This window comes from Oryzias latipes, chromosome 7, assembly GCF_002234675.1.
Source record: "Oryzias latipes chromosome 7, ASM223467v1".
In the NCBI taxonomy this organism is placed as follows: Eukaryota; Metazoa; Chordata; class Actinopteri; order Beloniformes; family Adrianichthyidae; genus Oryzias; species Oryzias latipes.
The window spans coordinates 20240587-20258867 of record NC_019865.2 but is presented as its reverse complement, the minus strand read 5'-3'; the positions used below and the strand labels follow the sequence as shown (position 1 = coordinate 20258867).

The 18281-nt window shown below is 39.0% G+C and overlaps 2 protein-coding genes across 6 annotated transcripts; both read right to left on the bottom strand.

Annotated features, from left to right (window-relative positions):
* Nucleotides 1-303: 303 nt before the first annotated feature.
* On the bottom strand, nt 304-12435 carry LOC100301622 (forkhead box protein P1-B). Of its 5 annotated transcripts, XM_023956751.1 has the most exons (16): nt 12291-12435; nt 10075-10215; nt 7116-7253; nt 6948-7037; nt 6722-6842; nt 5876-5981; nt 5688-5795; nt 5505-5592; nt 5096-5197; nt 4829-5024; nt 4656-4732; nt 4473-4574; nt 3952-4079; nt 3003-3057; nt 2731-2897; nt 304-1186 (listed from the first exon to the last, which is right to left on the bottom strand). In XM_023956751.1, exons 2-16 carry the CDS (start codon nt 10198-10200, stop codon nt 1024-1026), a joined length of 1767 nt encoding a protein of 588 aa, XP_023812519.1. In that variant the 5' UTR covers nt 10201-10215; nt 12291-12435; the 3' UTR covers nt 304-1023. The 5 variants fall into 5 exon arrangements, with proteins under 5 accessions (XP_023812519.1, XP_023812517.1, XP_023812518.1 ...); XM_023956749.1 differs by having other exon boundaries at nt 6948-7253; XM_023956750.1 differs by having other exon boundaries at nt 5120-5197; nt 6948-7253.
* Nucleotides 12436-13168: 733 nt separating this feature from the next.
* Nucleotides 13169-18138, bottom strand: LOC101162529 (eukaryotic translation initiation factor 4E type 3). Its single transcript, XM_004070829.4, has 7 exons — nt 17900-18138; nt 17084-17156; nt 16309-16403; nt 15057-15117; nt 14915-14981; nt 14682-14837; nt 13169-14583 (listed from the first exon to the last, which is right to left on the bottom strand). The coding sequence occupies exons 1-7, from the start codon at nt 18025-18027 to the stop codon at nt 14537-14539; spliced, it is 627 nt and encodes a 208-aa protein (XP_004070877.1). The 5' UTR covers nt 18028-18138; the 3' UTR covers nt 13169-14536.
* Between the last annotated feature and the right edge of the window lie 143 nt (nt 18139-18281).

Genomic DNA, 18281 nt, shown 5'->3' with positions numbered 1-18281 from the left:
ATGCACTGCCTTTGGACAATTTTTCATGTGAAAAAGACTTCCTATAACTCATTTTTAAAAAACCATTCAAGATGTTATCTTCAGAACACAGTCTGTAAAATGTTCATATTTATTAGGTTTGGGAAAGCAGTGATGTCACATTTGCCTTTTAAAATATGTAGGAAGTACGGTGTTCAAATTGCTTTTAAAATCTAGGACACTACATTTTTAGTGGTGTCCTAGATTGAGGGGGGGGGGGTCGTTGACCACAGCAATAAGAGCACTTCAGCACATTATTTAAAATTGACTTACAAGACACCAAGATTCACATATATCATGAGGAATTTATTATTCATAGAGATGCATTGTTTACAATATTGATATACTTATAGTATCTACTCTTACAAGCTCAGTTAGAGCCAAATTAAGTCATGTTCATGGAAGGGATGAAAAAGACCAGCAGGTATCAAGAAACTTTTCCTTTGATCAACTCAGTGATTATACCTTAAATACAAATATATCAGATCACACTGGCAGTGAACATTTTTCATTTGTTAAAGCAAGATTCGGTTGTTTTTAATTCCTCTACAAATCTTTACATAAGATGGCTAAAAATAAGATCAGGTAGTGTGGCCTCACACAGCACAAAGCAGCTATGGAGAGGAGAGTCTCTTATTGTGAAGTGCTTTCATAATATTAGCGTTCCCTTTGCTTTGGCTTTTTCTTCTCGCAGTGGTCTCTTTTGTGTTACATATAAAATAAAATTAAATATATATATATATATAAAAAGGAAAACCCTCACAAGCCGTTTGACAAACGTGTTTCTGTGACGTCACCCAAATGTACAAAAAGACAACAGGGAGCGAAATAAAGAAACTAAAACAAAAGAAAGAAATGTTGGAAAATCTTTTTTAAAATTCCCTAAGTACAGAGTGTTATGTTATGCGGATGACACTGTTTTTTTTTTTAATTTTTTTTTGGAATGCGGATCACACAGGCTGTGATTAGGTTTGCCTCGCAGTGAAAAAAATGTTGACCTTGTGGTCAGAGAGAAGGCACGCGGTCCAGATGAAGGCTGGACCTCTCTGGGCTGCTGTTGTCTTCCTCCTGGTTCATGTCCGGGCTGTGGCCGTGCTCGTCGGTGCTCGCAGGAGACTCGTAGGGGTAATTTTCGCAGATCTCCTCGTCCTCCTGCTCCTCTTTGATGCTGATGAAACGGTGGGAGGGGGGAGGAAAAACAAGAGTCAGAAGCTACATTCACTTTGGCCTTAGCAACAAGTGACCACTTCCAAAGCAAAGTCTATGTAAACGCCCATAAATGCACGTTTTTGGGCTTCCGTGTTCAAAACCTTTGCATTCACATTTTAGTTCATCATTGCGTTTCTTATAAAACACGGAGGTGCCAACCATTTAAAAATTGATTATGGCGGAGAAATTCATGTTTCCGTTTTTTGTCCAGTGGGAATCAATCATACATTAGGATAGAACTGAGAAAGAAAAAGTCTGGAGCAAGATTCATCAGATTTGCGCCGCTGTGACATTTCACACCAAACCTCTTTCAACTGTTGGTGGAGGACTTACGTTTGTAAACAGTAGAAAAAGAGAAAGAAGAAGCCCCTTCCTGCTTGTCAAGTGTGAACACCACGGGCTAAACATGCATTCAAGCACAGGTATTTAGCGAGTTCTTAAATGTGCGTCACATGCCCGGTGTATACGTAGCTACTAGTCGTTCAACAAACGCAACAACAACACAAGGTTTAAAACGTATAGTGGGACCTCGTTCCATCGTTATGGTTTTTGCCAGTGGAACAGCTAGCTAGGAGTCTGAGGGCCGCAGAGACCATAGAGGTTTTTAGGAATGGTCTAAAAACCCACCATTTTAATAGGGCTGGGTTGATCAAACTGATTAATCGATCTGAATTGATCCGAGATCAATAATCAATAATAATCAATAATCATAAAAGTACAGATCGAACTTTAATGCATTTCCTTTTCTGGTGACTTAACGCAAAACACCAGTAAAGCTAAATACTGCTAGCTTGATGCTAACGTATAATGGAAATTCCCATAGGATGGCTAATGCTAACACTCGTTGGTCGACCTAAGCATACATCGCTAACTAAATGAACAGCTTTATATATAACTCTTTTAATGAAACTTTTTTAAAGTAACCATTCGAAGTGTAAAGCACAGTTTTTTCCTCAAATCTTCTGGAATAAAGTGTAATGCTGTTGTCCAAGCTGCACCTTGTGGCCAAACTAAAACGCCCTCCAGGAGAGGCAGAACATTTATTTTTGTAATTTGAGTCAGTTTACAATGTTAATGATCTGTACATTTTTGTTGGAGCTCCTCTGTTTTTGAAACCATGTGACACTGTATGGTGTTAAAAATTTGATTGGCTTATTATTTCACTAATACATTTTCCAGTATGTAAACTCCATCTTATTCATATCAATACCTTTAAAACATATATAATGTATTTCTATACAAATATGTCAAAATATGTAAACAGCGTAAATTAAAAATTGAATTGAAAGAATTAAATTGATCCAGGCTCTGGTGAATTGAATCGAATTATTCTGGAAATGATTGGTGACACCCAGCCCTAGTTTTTAACATTTTTGGGGTTTTATATTTCATTGCATGTCCCTCTGTTTTATGTTTTTATTGCAAAGGCCGTGAGCTGCACACAGCATGAGCAATCCTTTTAATAAAGAAAGTTTGATTGGACTAGAGAATCAGGAAGCTTACAAAGCTTGTGGAGGAGACTGCGTCGCACTACTGTCACTTTGGTATCCGGATCCATTCGCCAGAGCTCCGTTCATCTGCTCCTGGAGGACATGAGGCAGGGAGTGCAGGGGGATGCTGCCCATGGAGGCTGGGCTGTAGAAGGAGTTGCTGCCGTCCAGACCGCCGCCCTGAAATCATTTTCAACAAACATCGTCATCTAAAAAAAAAAAAAAAAAAAAAAAAAAAAGAGACAAAAACATGAAAAAAAGTCTTCTTGGAGCTTGAACTGTTACCTGGAGAGCAGAGCCAGCTATGCTGGGGCGATTCTGCGAGTTTTTCAGCAGGGATCTATTTGAACACAAACATCATCAGCAGGTTAAGCTTTTATTTGGTATAAACACATGACCCGCAAAACAATCAGATGTGGCATTATGTCAACAAAAAAGTCATACGGACTTTTCCCTCTAAACAGATCGCCATGTCAGAGTCGTAACATGATACAGGATTTTAAAGTCTGAAGGACAGTTATTTATGTGTCAAAGGAAAAATAGGCAACAAATTAACCAGTGAAAGAAGATGAAATGGAAGGAAACTTTCAACTTCATCCAATACTTTTTTCTTAAAGATACAGTCGTTGTAGAGATCAGAAAAATTCAAAAACGACAAAAAGGTTTGGAATCAAATGAAAAATAAAAGACGATTAAAAAAATAAAAATAGAAATATCTCCATTACCACCAGTAGGGTAACCTAATTAAAGTACAAGGCTGAACATTTCATCTTTACTTTTAAATCCCAACTATTTCCTCATTTTCTAGATATTTTTATTCCTTTTGCTTTATGATATTTGATCTAATCAAAGCAATCGTTTAAACATTATTGAAAACAACAAAAGTTCACTAAAGTGCTTTACAGATACACGAATATTTTGAAATCCATAAAAAGCATACATTTAGTTTAGACCATAAATATAAGGAATGGGTTTTAAAGATTTCAAACTGTGGAGCATTGAAAAAAAGGCTTAAGCTTGCATGTCCTTGGTTGTCCTAAAGTGCACTCACTGCGCAGACAAGCCAGCTGCTCTTTATTATAACTGCAAACTTCCGACCTTTGAAAGTTCAATATTTGTTTGTAGTAAACTCTGCGCGCTCGTGAGGAACAACAAGATCCTGCCGTTTGATGGCGGGGCTTCTGATGGACCAGGCGCAGCTGTGGCGGGTTCCACGTCTTTTGCTGGAACCTACCCGTTTCCTGCGATCTTCTGAGGCCTTCGTCTGTGGAACTCGATCTCGTCCACCGTCCACACGGCTCCTTTGACGTTCTCCAGACGCACGAAGCACTTGTGCAGGCTCAGGTTGTGCCTGACTGCATTCTGAAAGGAAAATGGCGGTTTACGCAAAAAACAAAACAAAAAAAACCAAAATTGTCTATTTAAAGTCCCACTCTGATCATCTTCTGATCTTTTTTTTTCTCAAACCGTTTCCAGTGGTCTTTTAATTATGATCATGCGGTTTATTAGTCAAAATCAAAAAAACTGTTTTGTTTTCTAGTGGACGAGAAGAAGAATAGGCAGCTTGTGGCTCCGCCCATCGTATTTACTATGTCACAAATGAGATTGTTTTCCAAAGGTATTTTTTTTTTCATTTGCTCTTGTTTCACGTCAATTTGCTATTTTACTCTTAATTTTCTTTCTGCATGTCCTCCATCATTGTTAAAAACCCCATTTTCATCAGAGTGGGACTTTAAGATGTCATTCCATAAATACCTTCCAAGTGGCTGCGTTGCGCCGGAAGTACGCAAAGTTTCTCGTGAACCAATTGTAGATTTCATTTAACGTTAACTGTTTGCGAGGAGATTCAAAAATAGCCTGGAGAGATAAAGAGCGTGTGAGAGAAAGCCCCCATCCGTTAGCCCCCAGCGCGGAAACCAAAACTGGCGCGGCGGTTACCTGTCTTATGAGCGAGGCATACGTGAATGGAGGTCTGACTTCAGTGGTCAGGTAGAACTCCTTATTATCGATTATATCTGGGGGGAAGAAAAAAAAAAAGAGTTTAAAACGTTTGCAAAAATCTTTATTTTTTTTTAATTGGGCAAGTTAAAAGTTGGTGGTTTCTTTGGTACCTTGACTGACTGAGCGGCTGTATCGCCGCCGTACGGGGGTGGCGGTGAACATGCTGTTGGGAGTGAGGACAGAGGGGGACTCGGACAGTGGCGTCAGCGGGGTGGAGGGTGCTGTGGCGCTCTGAGAGAGGCTCATAGGTGGGGGGCCTTTGGGCATCGCTGCCTGGGAGAAACACACGTTTGTCCCCAGATTTACCTGCAGGAATAAAAAATAAATGGATAAACAGTTTGTGTGACTTGAAGATTGGAGATTTTTTCTCAAAGTACCAATAAAAAAGGCGAGTTCTTTACTGGCTGTGCAGCAGGTTTGGGTTCAGAGGACTTGAGATGAGCCATCATAGCCTGCAGTCGCTCTTTGTCTTTTTTCAGCTGGGAAAGACAAAAATAGAAAAGAAAAAAAAGAAGCTAAAAATAGAAGTTGAGGTTAGTGATTTCACAGCCTGCATTACATGGATTTCTGTGTGGGAACTTCATGTTTTCTGGCATCCCATGAAGTGTAATTATCTGCAGACAACACCTCTGTTTCCAGTCCTGTCGGCAAAACACTACTTTGACGAGGCGGTTGCTTTCAGAAGCAGCTGCCGCGGGCGGCGCTGTGTTAATGATGATATTTTGGTGCGCGGCTGAGCTGCTGTTGGCACATCGCAGAAGAGTTTGGACTGAAAACCCGGCGTACCTGCAGTTCCAGCTGCTGAACCACCTGCATCTGAACGCGACACTGTGCTGTGCTCTTGTCGTCAAGCGTGTGCTCGCTATTCAAATGTCTGCCAAAAAAAAAAAAAAGTAAAAATCAGTCAAATATTTATTTATTTTTTTTCAAAGATGTGCGTTTTTATTTCTATGAAGTTTCAGAACTCACTTGATAAATGCTTGAAAGTCTCCAAAAACCATCTCACAGCCGGGCCATTTACACATGCCGTTTCCGTACAGAGCGTGACTCTTCTGAGGACTTTCACTCACCGGGCCGCTGCAAAAATGAATAACTTATCCCGATCGTTGGCAACAAACATGCCCTGCAACGCAACACTAGATGTGTGAGCTTCAAACCTGTCTTTTCTCTTCAGGAGAGTCTGATGGTTGTTGGCAGTGGATTGTTGACTGGGGGAGTCTCTGATGTCCGCACCAGGAGAGAGCATGCCGCCGTTTTCACAGACTGAAACGCAAAGAAGTTAGATTGAATAAAGTGGGATGCTACACATTTAAAAGGCTATTTTTTTTAAAACCAAAACAGCTCAAAGATAACAACTTAAACTCAACAAATAAAACGTCATATAAAGGCTGGATATTAAAATATAATTATACAAAAAAAATATTGCACATTACGGTAAAAAAATGCTGAGGCTAAAATGTAATTTTAAATAAAAACATACTTTTATGTACAAGTTAAATTTTAAGGACAAATAGAAAACTGCACTAAAATAAATGTCATTTTACAAAAGGCGTGATATGAAATGAGAGAGGCAGCAGAAAGTATGAATCCAGCAGGGGGCAGCACCACGACAACTGACAAACCAAATGAAGGACCTCTACTTCAATTTGGGTCCTAAAGCTCTAGAAAGTGGATTCTAAAACATCTATTGTACTTCAAATGCATTAACTGCAATTTCTGAAAGTTTAAAATATATTATTTAAGAGTTTTTCAAGCACTTGAGTTTATTTCGTCTCAGTTGGGGCTTTTAAGAGAAAGGCAAGCAGAAAATGCCTCACTAAAAAAAAGGTTAGTGTTTAAAAAAGTGTTAATTATATTTTAAAAACAACTGTTAATAAAAAGTTTGTCTTTATTTTTATTGAGAAAACGTGTTTATTTATCTTTCAATTCAAAGAAAAGACTGTTTCATCTATTTGCTGGCAGGTAAAGAAAGGATCAAGCTGAAAATGAAAGCGAGGGTCCACCTGGAGCTACACTGGGGCTGCTGGGAAGCACGGAGAGCAGGCCTTGTCTCTGCAGGTTGAGGAGATGCTGCTGCTGCACCTGCAGGAGCTGCTGCTGGATGGCGATCTGCTGAGCCGTCAGCTGCCGGAGAACATCATGCAGTAAACGATCTGGTTCTTACAACTCTTCTTCTAAAGCCAGAACGTTTCTCGGTCCTGAACCACTGAACGGACGTCTAAAAGTTACCTCTTGACTAACGATGCCGGCATTCTTCTGCTGCAGCAGCTGCATGTTCAGCTGCTCTTGCTGATTCTTGAAGACCTCTTGAATTTGTTGCTGCAGACAGGTGAACATTAAAGCGGGCCGCGACGCAGGTGAGACAGCAGAGCCCCTGCCCCCTCGGCATGCATGTACCTGGTGTAACATGAGTGCTTTCTGCTGCTGGAGCAGCGCCTGGACCTGCTGAGGAGTGAGAACCTGCTGTGGAGCCGTCTGCTGCAGCTGCTGGGGAGCCTCTGCTGGTGGGGTCATCATGGACAAGGACCCTGGGACCTACAGCAGGTTGAAATATGAACTTTGAGACCAAAAATAAAGTAACCACAATTAAATGCAGTCACTTCTTCATTTCTTTCTGTATTTGTAGAAATCTTTTTTTCGGACACAAGTAAAAACTTTAGATAAAGTTCAAACATAAACCGGATCAGTAGCAAAAAAAAAAAAAATCATTATAAATAAAAATAACTCCTCTAGGGTGTGGAAACTAAACCAACAAACCAAAAGATATTAGTTGATTCAGTTTCTGGGTTTTTCCTTTCATTTAAAAAGGGAAGAAAAAAAACAGATGACACAAAAACAGAGAATGTTTGCCGTCACTGACCCCTTCATTTTTTTTTTTTCTTTTTTAATTTCCCTCTACTCTTTCCCAAAAACCGTCATGTAAATGTGTGGAGTGAACTGTAAACAGTCTGTGCATATCAGACACCAGGGAGGAACTCAGAAGCTGATGTTCAGCTGCCTCATGCACTTCTCTTAATAGTTTCAAATAGATGGTTTTTGGTTTCAGGACACCGACATTCTGGCTGGGATTTGACTTAATTCCAATAAAAAATGCATGATATGAGGAAAACTTGCGATATCGTTGATCAATATTACGATAACAATATGATTTGTGATTATTTCCATTTTTCTGCAACCTTTTAATTTAAATACAAGTCAACATAAATGAAACTCCACGTCACCCTCGTCTACATAGGACACAGGAATTGGCTCCATCTGATTGGTCAAAAGCATGAAGGGCTCCCTTTGATTCGCATGTGTGTAAACATTTCAGGTAACCATCTAGTGCAGTTTAAAACGTCTTTTGCGATGCAGGCTAGTATTAGGATGACGATAACGTTGCGATTTTTTTTTTTCCAGGCCTACTCCATGACATCACAATAGAAACGGAATAACGTCAGAGGGCTTCGGGTGTCCTCTTTGAGCGAAAACACCGTTTAACCAGAACATGCATGATAAAAACCAAAATCGTAAAGAGCTGAAGGAACGCATGTGTCTAAAAAAAAAAAAAAAAAACGAGTTCAGATTACAAAGACCGCACTTCTCCCGTCAACATATCAAGTTTCCCTGCAGCGTCTGTCCTTTGCACCTTTCTGAAATGTAAAAAAGAAATATTTATAGCCGCAAAACCAATTATTTATCGCTGTTCTTCCACATGTCAGTCTGGAGAGGCAAACAGCTAAAAAGGGAAGCAGACAAACAAAAAACAAGAAGACGGAAAGAAAAAGGAGGGGGGAAACTGGAGGGCTTAGGGGAATGATGACTCCATCGAAAACAACAACAACAACAACAAGAAGTTCCAGCAAAACAAAAACAACATCTTCTGCTGAACGCACTCCCCTCCTCCTCCTCAGCCTCACAGCTCCAGGGCTGTTTACGGTAAACATAAACACAGTCATCAAAATGGCATAAAGATATAAATAATGAATCATAAAAAAAAGAAAGAAAGAAAACAAAAAAAGCACACAGAGCGTGTTTACAAAAACAGAACTTGGAGATTCGTATTTTAATTAAGGTCTGAACCACAAACAAACATTTCTCTCCGAGGCAGGGTCTGTTTAGAATGGGATAAACAAACCGACAGAGAATTTCACACAGGCTTTGGGCTAACAATAACACTGCACAGCCTCAGAGTTTAGCCTTTTCTTCTGAAACTCGGCGCTGCAGACACACACAAAAAACAAAAAAACAACCAAAGCATTGAAAATGGGTCTATCCCATACACCGAGCGAGCTGGCCCCTTTATTTTCTTCTGTGGACACTATCAACAAAACAACAGCTTTTGCTTAATCCCTGTTGCCATGGAGCCCAGCAAGTCCAAACATCTTCTGTTGTTGTTATTGTTGAAAGTCATACCAGTGAGCAGCAGAGTGTAAATACAGAGCTGTTCCCGCAAGACTGGTCTTGTGAACTCTTGTGAGAAATGACTGACAGAAGACTGAAATACAACAACAACAACAAAAAAAGGAAAAACAATAGCCTTTCCTCAACAGAGTAAACACTTATTATTATGCTTTAAATAGGTGTGGTTCCAGAAGGTTGTTTTTTTTTTTTGCCCACACAAAAACACACAGACTTTGGGGGGGAAAAAACTAAAAACAAAAACCCAATGACAATTGAGTGCAATTAAAAAAACTTCAGGCACGACCACAAAAACATGACATCACCTGGCTCACTGAGCAAACGGGCTTAAAAGACGCCAAAACTTCGAAAGGAAGCAAAAACAAGAAGAGAGAAAGAAAAAAAAACAGCACCATTATCACAGAGTAAATAAGAGAGCCTGACAAACCTGATAGTCTCCATTGAAAAGAACAAATACTGCCCGGCAACAATGAAAATCTAATGCAGCCACTCCAGCCGCATGATGTGAGCGTAAACAAAACTAACAATATAACGCCGATCCCTCCGCCCAGCAGGAGTTATGCCCCCCCCCTTCCCCCTTTTTTTCCCGCTAAAGCTCAACCCCCCACAATTCACTCGTTCCCCCCTTAAGCAGAAATATTAGGAATGAACTGCAAAGGAGGAACTTTCAGGACACCTTTTCCATATCAGAGAGATAAAACATTGCAGCTCGACATGCACCGTTAGGCCGCCTGTGCAATGCGTCCTAATCATTTACCTGCAAGCATGCTGAATGCAGTTTGCACAGACCGACTATCAAACATTTAAATGAACCAAATCTATTCAAACGCTCCCGTCTGAGAGGCAGGTGCACTGAAACAGCTTGTCCCGATAGGCGGCCAACTTTAACGCAACTTTATTTACTGATAAACGAACGCAAACCAAAATGAAAAATAAAATAAAAACAAAGACTGACCCTTGGTGCCTCAGGAGGAGGAGTCTGGACGCTCTTCAGTCGACCCTCATTCTCATGGATATTTCTGTTCTCCCCCGGATTCGCTTGAACGGTGTGGCCTGCTGGTTCTGACCGAGACTCGTGCATCTGGACTTCACGGACCTGCAGAGCGAGAGAAACGACCCAAGAGCATTTGGACACGGCAGAACAGCCCGACAAAAGGATTGGGTGGGAAACAGTGGAGCGCTGTTGCTTTTGGCAGGAGCACAACTTTGCTCCTAACGTCTTAAATGCCCATCCCTGTGTAAAGGTAACTCCTAGTTAAAAAACAAACACACATGCACAATAAAACGAAAAAAATAAATAAAACTACAGCACTAAAAAAGTTGGAAACATCCACCAGACGGCCCCACCAACTAATACAAATGTTCAAACACGGAGGAAGATGTGAGGTTCTATTTGTTGAATAACCAAGTGCTGCCATGACTACTGTAAACACAGGGCCCCTGGGTCTGTGTTTATGTGCAAACATATCTTCCTTCTGGAACAATTTACCATTAACCAGGTGGTGCGATAAATGGCTGTGGCAGGTAGTACAATGCACAAGTAAGCTTTTATGTATACAGCTTGGGAGTGTTTGAGCAAAAAGCTCAGCAGCATAAACAAAAGTAAATAAAGCAGGCTAACAAAAAAAAAAAAAAAAAAAAAACGCACAAGCAGATGGAAGGCTACACAGACAGCCTGAATGGAAACAGTTCACAAAACTTCCACCCAACTGTAAACGCTGCCGCTCAAAGTTAACACAGACATTAATCTGGTTATCAAATCAATCTGTCGAGCACCACTGAGTGTCACTGTCTGATTAGATAAACATACATAAGATTGAGCCAAAAGTAGCAAAACATATATTTTTATGATGAATAAATAGCTAAATAAAAAAAGAACCATGTGCTAGCACGCTGTATCTACTTGTGGTGCTATATCAACATAACTAATATGGTTATAAAATTCCAGCAATTCAAGCTAAAGCTTATCTTCTCAAAACAGGCAGCTGTTGGTGAAGTTTCCAATGTTTACTTTAGCTCTCAGGAGCAGGATTAGTGTGGAAGACAAAGGGCAGAGTTTCCTTTGGACATTTTTGAAGGAGCTGGAGGGTGAATTTAAGCGATACAAGCGTGGTGAACACTTTATTATTTTTGCTCGGTTTAAAGCCGTATCCATTTTTCCCTGTCTCCCCCTCCCCCTCCTGGGATAAATGTTTTTTTTTTTTTGTTTGTTTGTAGGCTACATGATTCATTTACAACTCACCCAGGGGGAAACTTTCCAGGAATGGGAAAGGAAATGAAAATAAAAGCATTAACAATACGTTTGAAGCTTTTATTTTTTAAAGAAGATCCACAGATGGGGACCTAAATCCATGTTATATATAGGAAATAATTGTCTTTTTGATAAAACATTACGAAATAAACTTAAATTCTAACAAAAAAATGAAATATTAAAATCTGCAGTTTCTAGATATAATTAAACGCATATACTAATGTTAACTTTTGTTTGTTTTAGGTTGTAATTGAAAAACAAAATGTGTTGGGTTAACACATTAAAATAAGTATTTATCTGAGTAATTTAACTATTTTTAGTCCATAAAAGCTCTTCTCCCCATTTATATTAAGCGTGGACTACATCGCTCAGCTTTTCACATCATAACGCAGTGCACAGGCCGACCATGCAGCACCGACAGTAACACATACTAAGAATTATGAATGAATGGTATTTATTATGAAGCTTAACCGTTTACATGTAATTACTTACTTTATGTAAAAGTGGCTAAATGGACATTGCATTACTTGAACATCATGTCGCGGGTACATTCATTTGTTCAAATGAATCACGTAGTGCGAGGATTCCGACAGGATTTTGTACCATTAGCTTACATAACGGCTATAAACGTTGGGGAAACACCGTTAAACATGGATAGTGGTGATAATTCAGATATTTTAGCCGCGTTTAACAAGTTAGAGGTCGCGTTAACGTCAGAATGAAAACGTTGGCAACCAGCACGGCAAGTGGCATTAGCGGCTACAACAAAAGCTAGCAGCAGCAGCAGAACTACCGCTAGCTCACATGAAGAAACGCTTCTGTCTGCCTCGTTCATTTGCGGAGCTCGCGGCGAAGCAACGGGCTCGCTGAGTATTCATCCGGAGAGGGTCGACGAGTCCCGGCGATATTCGTTCACTCACAGAATGAAGAACTAGCAGACAATCTTTGACTCTCGGGGTGGTGTCAGAAGAAGATCCCTCGGTGTTGTGCCTTCCTGTCGGTTGGGGTAGCGAGCTAGCCACAAGTAGCTAGCGGAGGGCGTGCTTTAGGAAAAAGTAAACAATGGTGACGTCATTTCAGCACGCGGACCTTTTCGTCCGGTTTGAATTTGTCGCATTTCCATCTATCTATCTATCTATTAGGGAAACAATAATATACTTTATGTGTAACTTTTACATTTATTTTTACCTATTTAGAAAAATAAAGTGTTTGTTAATTAAATCTTTACAGAAGTTTCCATTTTTAACAAGCAACACTTTTTTATGTCCATTTATGTATAAAAATATAAAATACTAAGTGTAAATGTTTTTTTGTTTATGATTTATCAATTATTTCTATTAATAGTGTCTTACATCAGACAATTATATTATAAAAACAGTTAAATAAAATATGAAAAACGCCTTTGTCTAAAACGGTGTTAATATACTGGTAGACTTTAAATATATAGTATTTTTGTTTTTTAATATTACTTTTTGTAAAATATTTAAATTATTTAAATTTTGTCCTACAACCACAAGGGGGAGACATATCCAAATTGCAGGCAGCTAAATGCCCGGAAGTTTAAATGTACACTACTGAACACAAAGTGCAGTCCTGTCTGGTATTTTTCGTAATACTTGAGTTGTCTGATTGTCAAATACAGAGGTAAAAACAAAATAAGGAAACGTCAAATTTTTACAAAAGAAAAGAAAAATGTTACGTATTCATTCAAAACTTTAAAAAGAGAAATTTTCCATAAATGGTCATTTAGTTAGAGCTAACTTCAACTTGAACATCCAAAAACAGCAAAGAAAGGGCGAACCTTTCATAAACTTTATTTTTCCATTCAAATGTGTAAAATTGAGATAAACACAACTATACTGTGAATGTACACAAACGTACACAATTTCAACAGGCTGAACAGAGAATTTCTAACAGTGCAAATGACTGACTAACACAAGGCACAGAACTACCACTGCGTTGGACTTCAGAGAAGAACGCGGAATGGAGTTTGCACATTTAATGTCATATTAACTACAGAACCACAAAAACATAAGAAAAACAAACAAACATGTTTACTGTTGTTAACCGTAGCCTGGGCCATCATTGCCAGAAACAATAGGTTTGATAAATGAAAGCAGCATTATCAGGATTCTTCCAAACACCCCACAGTGTTGTAAAAAAAAAAAGAAATACAGCGGTCCTAATCAGCACAAAAAGAAGAAGGGATCTATGGAGCCTTTTAAACTAAACAGATTTCCCTATTATGATTTTCATATGTCATAAGTAGCACTGAAAATAACATTTTCAGCCTTAAAAATGAAGAGGAAAACTGTTTTACTTTGTCCAAAACCGTTTTGTTACTCTCTTTTTTTTTGGAGGGGAGCCAGAATCATCGATTTTAATTTAGGTCAAATAAAAACAAAAAAAGGCCACTGTTGTGTTTGAGTTGATACCAAATAACACAAAGTAAACAAAGACAATTCGATTCATTACTTAATTAGATAATTAGAAATGCTAACAAAAACAGTTGCATATAAACATGATGTGCAAATCTGAAAAAATGAGTGCAGTTCTTCCTCATTTTTTTTTTTTTGGCAACAAAATCAATTTTACAACAATAATCGTGAATTTTTTTATCCTTTCCAGTTTGTCCTACAAGGCAAAATAAAACTGGGCAATATTTTGTTTTAATGCTAGGCTTAAGATAAAACAGAGACTTTCGTTCACGTAAAAAAAGTGTCTGAAATTCAAATTAAAATGAGAGAAAACTTTTAGCCAACAACACCATATAGGTTTGTTTGTGCATTCATTTGAATTTAAAAAAATCTGTTTTACTCAGTAACTATACTCAATTGCACAATCATGTCATTTGAATGTAACTTAGGGGGGAGAAAAAGAGAAGGAAAAAGCTTTCATTTTTGGTTTTGTAAAACACTCCAGTATAAAACACTGTATAAAACAAAGCTAAAACAGTTTGACTAAAATAGTATTTCGTCATGAAAAGTACTTTTCAGAAAAAAGTGATGTCTCAATTGTCTGAATCATGTGACAGCCTAAGCTGGATTGAGGTACTCATGAGGACTAACTCAACCGCTGTGGTTTGCCTGAGCGCCATGACCCGAAACACCTTCATCAGCAGAGAGGAACACTGTACACCTCGAAAGGTTTGGCGTGCAAAAGCGTGCTAGTGTCGAGATCGGCCTCCTTCAAAGGCGTGGTGCTCCTTGTGGGCTAAAAACAAAAGAAGAAACAGAAAATAGTAACCTGCACTATACAGTATTTCTGATCTTTTTTCCCCACTCCTGGGGGAGGAGTGAGAAGATTCTTACGTTTGTAAAACACGGCTTTGAAAGAAATCTGTGGCAAGAGCTGGTAGATCCTTTCAAGCACGTTTGACTCGTTGGAGCAGAAGGCATTTTCGTTCCAGACCTGAACCACATCTTCTCTGTCTCGAACACTGACGCTGACCCCAACAACTTCATCCTCTGAAACCACACGCAATAAAACTTACAGAGATGCTGTAAGAGGCCTGTTCCTCATCAAATCCCAAAAGACTTTCTACCTGAGGCACAGAAGTCGCTGAACTGTTCTCCGATTGTGGCCAACAGCAACTCCTTCCACACTGAAGGCTGTGTATAGGAGGACAAACAGGTTAGTCTGGTAATGGGACAAATACTTGCAATACCTTCTTCCCTTTGGCTTACAGTGCACTCTTTGGGCACTTTCATCTTCCAGACGCCGCCTTTAGCGTTGCTTTCTTCTTCCCTGCGTGCATACCAACAAAAGCTGTATTAAATAAACCATCTTCATCATCCTTAGTGTGCTTCTTCAAATAGCATGAAAATATAATCATCATGACTTCGCCAGGTGGGAGACTGATCACCAGTATCCGATCCATCAGAACCAGAACTTTATGCCACCTGTTATAACCTTCTGCCCTTTGCAGTGAAGCTCAGGACCAACAGCTGCTCTGGTCCAAAATAGGAAGGCCTCCATTGCAAGATAACCTTTGATCAAATATGTACTATTTTGGGGGAGACATTTGCTTAAGAAAACAGCTTTAAAAACAACAATATTACTATTTTTTTGATGAATTTAATAGTAGTCCCTTTATTTTGTCAATTATATAATCACTCTTGTTTGTGGCCTCAAAGCATCTGAGTTCAGGCCTGCTCTGCTGTCTGGCACAGCAGTCAGAGAAATGCATTTAAGAAGAACTTTAACATTTGGTGCAAAACTTACAGGAAATAATTGAACAAAATGAGTTTTTAAACTTCCTAATTTAAAAAATATATATTTACCTATATATGAGCATTTTCTAATCTTGGAAAACACGCACTTCCACAATAAAAAAGCTTATTTCTATCCAAGTGCATCTCCCAGAATGTTAGGTTTCGGTTGATTTAACCCAATGGCTTGATAAAAGGAGTGTCTGTTAGTTTGTGAAAAGCTCATTTGAAGCCACACAGTTTTCAATTTGGCTACCAAACCCAAGAAATTCTGAAAATAAGGAACAGGGGAGATAAAAGAGCCTGGCAGAGGTTTGAATATGCCCATTTAGAATTTTAAAGAGCAGATAACTGGTGGTCACCTGTCAATCAAAGGATCACATCCCCGTTTCTGCCCAATTTCAATTAAAAAAAAAAGAAAGTATAATAAAGTATATACAAATTGATAAAATCCTTGTCAGAACCTCCTTTATTAAATCCAGCAGATGTGGATGAACATAAAGCTTTTGAAACTAGAGTATGTAAAAAAATTGATTTTTGTTGTGAAGTTTAAGGCGTAATTAAGGAGCAAATCTATTAAAATAAACCCCATATTTAACTAATCTTTTATATTTGTTCAATTTCATGTCAAGTTTTATATCTTCAATGTTTATTTTCATTTTGTTTGAGGATTAACACTAAAAACAGAATCCTGAGTCTGGTCCACATTCTACCACTTCAAACTCACCACAGAGGCTTCCTTTCCCCTCTCATGAGATGATAGCTGCATCTTAAGGGCAAACTGGAGACACCGGGTATATTGTTGTAAACTCTCCAAAAGCTCTGCCAGCAGGAACAAGCAGAAACAAGATATTTAGCTGACTCAGTTCAGGTGGGAGCATGAACACAAGAGACAGACCTACACCATTGAAAATGGTCTTTTTTGGTCTTTTAAACATATTCTTTTGTCATTTTTCTCATGATGGTGGACATATATAAAGAAAACTAAGATTAAAATTGCATTTCTGAATATTGTTTTTTCAAATAGTTGTGAATCAGGGGTAAACATAAAAACTGCCGTATGAAAGGGCTTGTTGCTGTGACGTAGGTGCTAGTTACCGGGCCACAGGCTCCATTCTGATGAACCCACTTGTAGACAAACAGATCCATGTAGGTCTTTGCTTTCCTCGTCTGAGCTGGAATCTGGCTTAAAACTATTTGGCTAGATAACGCCGACATTTCTCACCATTTTTGTGGCACCACTAATGTTAGCTTGGGGCTGTAAGCTAGCGGAAGAGAGTGCAACCTAAGGGCTGATGGGAATTGAGGGCAGGCTTACTCTACGACAACAGACAGTGTGACAGAACAATTCAAAAGAGAATTTCTGATGAACTCCTTCTGCTCTGGTTTTTTAATTTTTGCTAAAAACGGCATAATCTTAATTAAAAGACCCCTGGGAATGGGAAAGATGATCAGAGTGAGACTTGTTTTTAAAAAGGAGGCTCTTGTTGCCAGAATCTCACCTGGACGGTCTCTACAGTGTAGATTTTCTTCAAGTTTGATTCACATTCGGCTGCTGTCGTCCCTGGGAGAGATCTGAATAATAATGTGAAAAAAAATGTTGTGTCATTTTGAGGTAATGAAAATGAAACATTTCATTCATTTGAAACTCAAAGATGGTAAGGACCACTTGAGAAAATGATCAAATTAATGATATATTTAAAAAAAAAAAATCAAAATCTCTTCTTCTGGGCTTTAATTTTGAAACATGTTAGTGCTGCCCCCTCCACATACAGGTGAGATGAGGGAATCGCATGATAAAATAGGCAAGTGAGCAGTAAACAACACTGACCCCATTTGAACAGAGCAGCCTCCAACTTGAGCTCACAGTGCAAGTTACAGCTTGTGATCAGCTCTGATTACCTAACATTTCTCAAGACTGATCCACTTATTAGTGTTTAGAGAAAGTTTGATGCTCATGTTTGGATCTGAGGCCAAATCACTTACACAAACAGCTGACATAACAATGACTCCGCAACTTCAGAACGATGCTAATTCCCCTAAATCCACGTTTATATAAATAAAAAAAAATCATTAGTCTTGATAATCACCCTCTTTGTAATTCGTCCTAGCTGATCGCGCTTAAAATGGGTCAAAAATGAAAATAAAATCAAATAAAAAAACAAATTTTATTTTATTTGTCAACAACCAGTGGTAAACGTTGATTGACATAGACTCTTATAGCTTTTCTTTGTTCTTCGGGTAAACCAGAGTTCAACCACGTGATTTCACTAAAAACACAACAAGTCGGATGGGAATTAAACTACGCAGGTTCTTACCTATCAAGCCAGAAAGTCCACGAAGAATGTAGAGGCAGAGTGTCGCTCTCGCTGTCATGTGGGACCCTTCCCAAATCTCGAAGATTGTGTTGAGAGCTCAGCTGGAGAGCAGCGACAGGAACTGCCATTGTCAGTTCTGAAGAAATAAAATAAAAAATGTATATATATTAAAAAAAAAAAATCTAATGTCTATCAGCGCGGGCGTTTTTCTCGGCCGCCTGTTGTGTTTCTTTTATATATATAGGTTCGTTTTGTAAATGAGCCCCTGTGTCAGCTGCTGACTCATTGGTCACTTCTGTAGCGGTTGGCGCCGTCACAGGAAAAAGATGACGCTGTCTCCCGCTGCCTTCGGCATTTTCAGAGTTCAGGAGCAGTCGAGAAA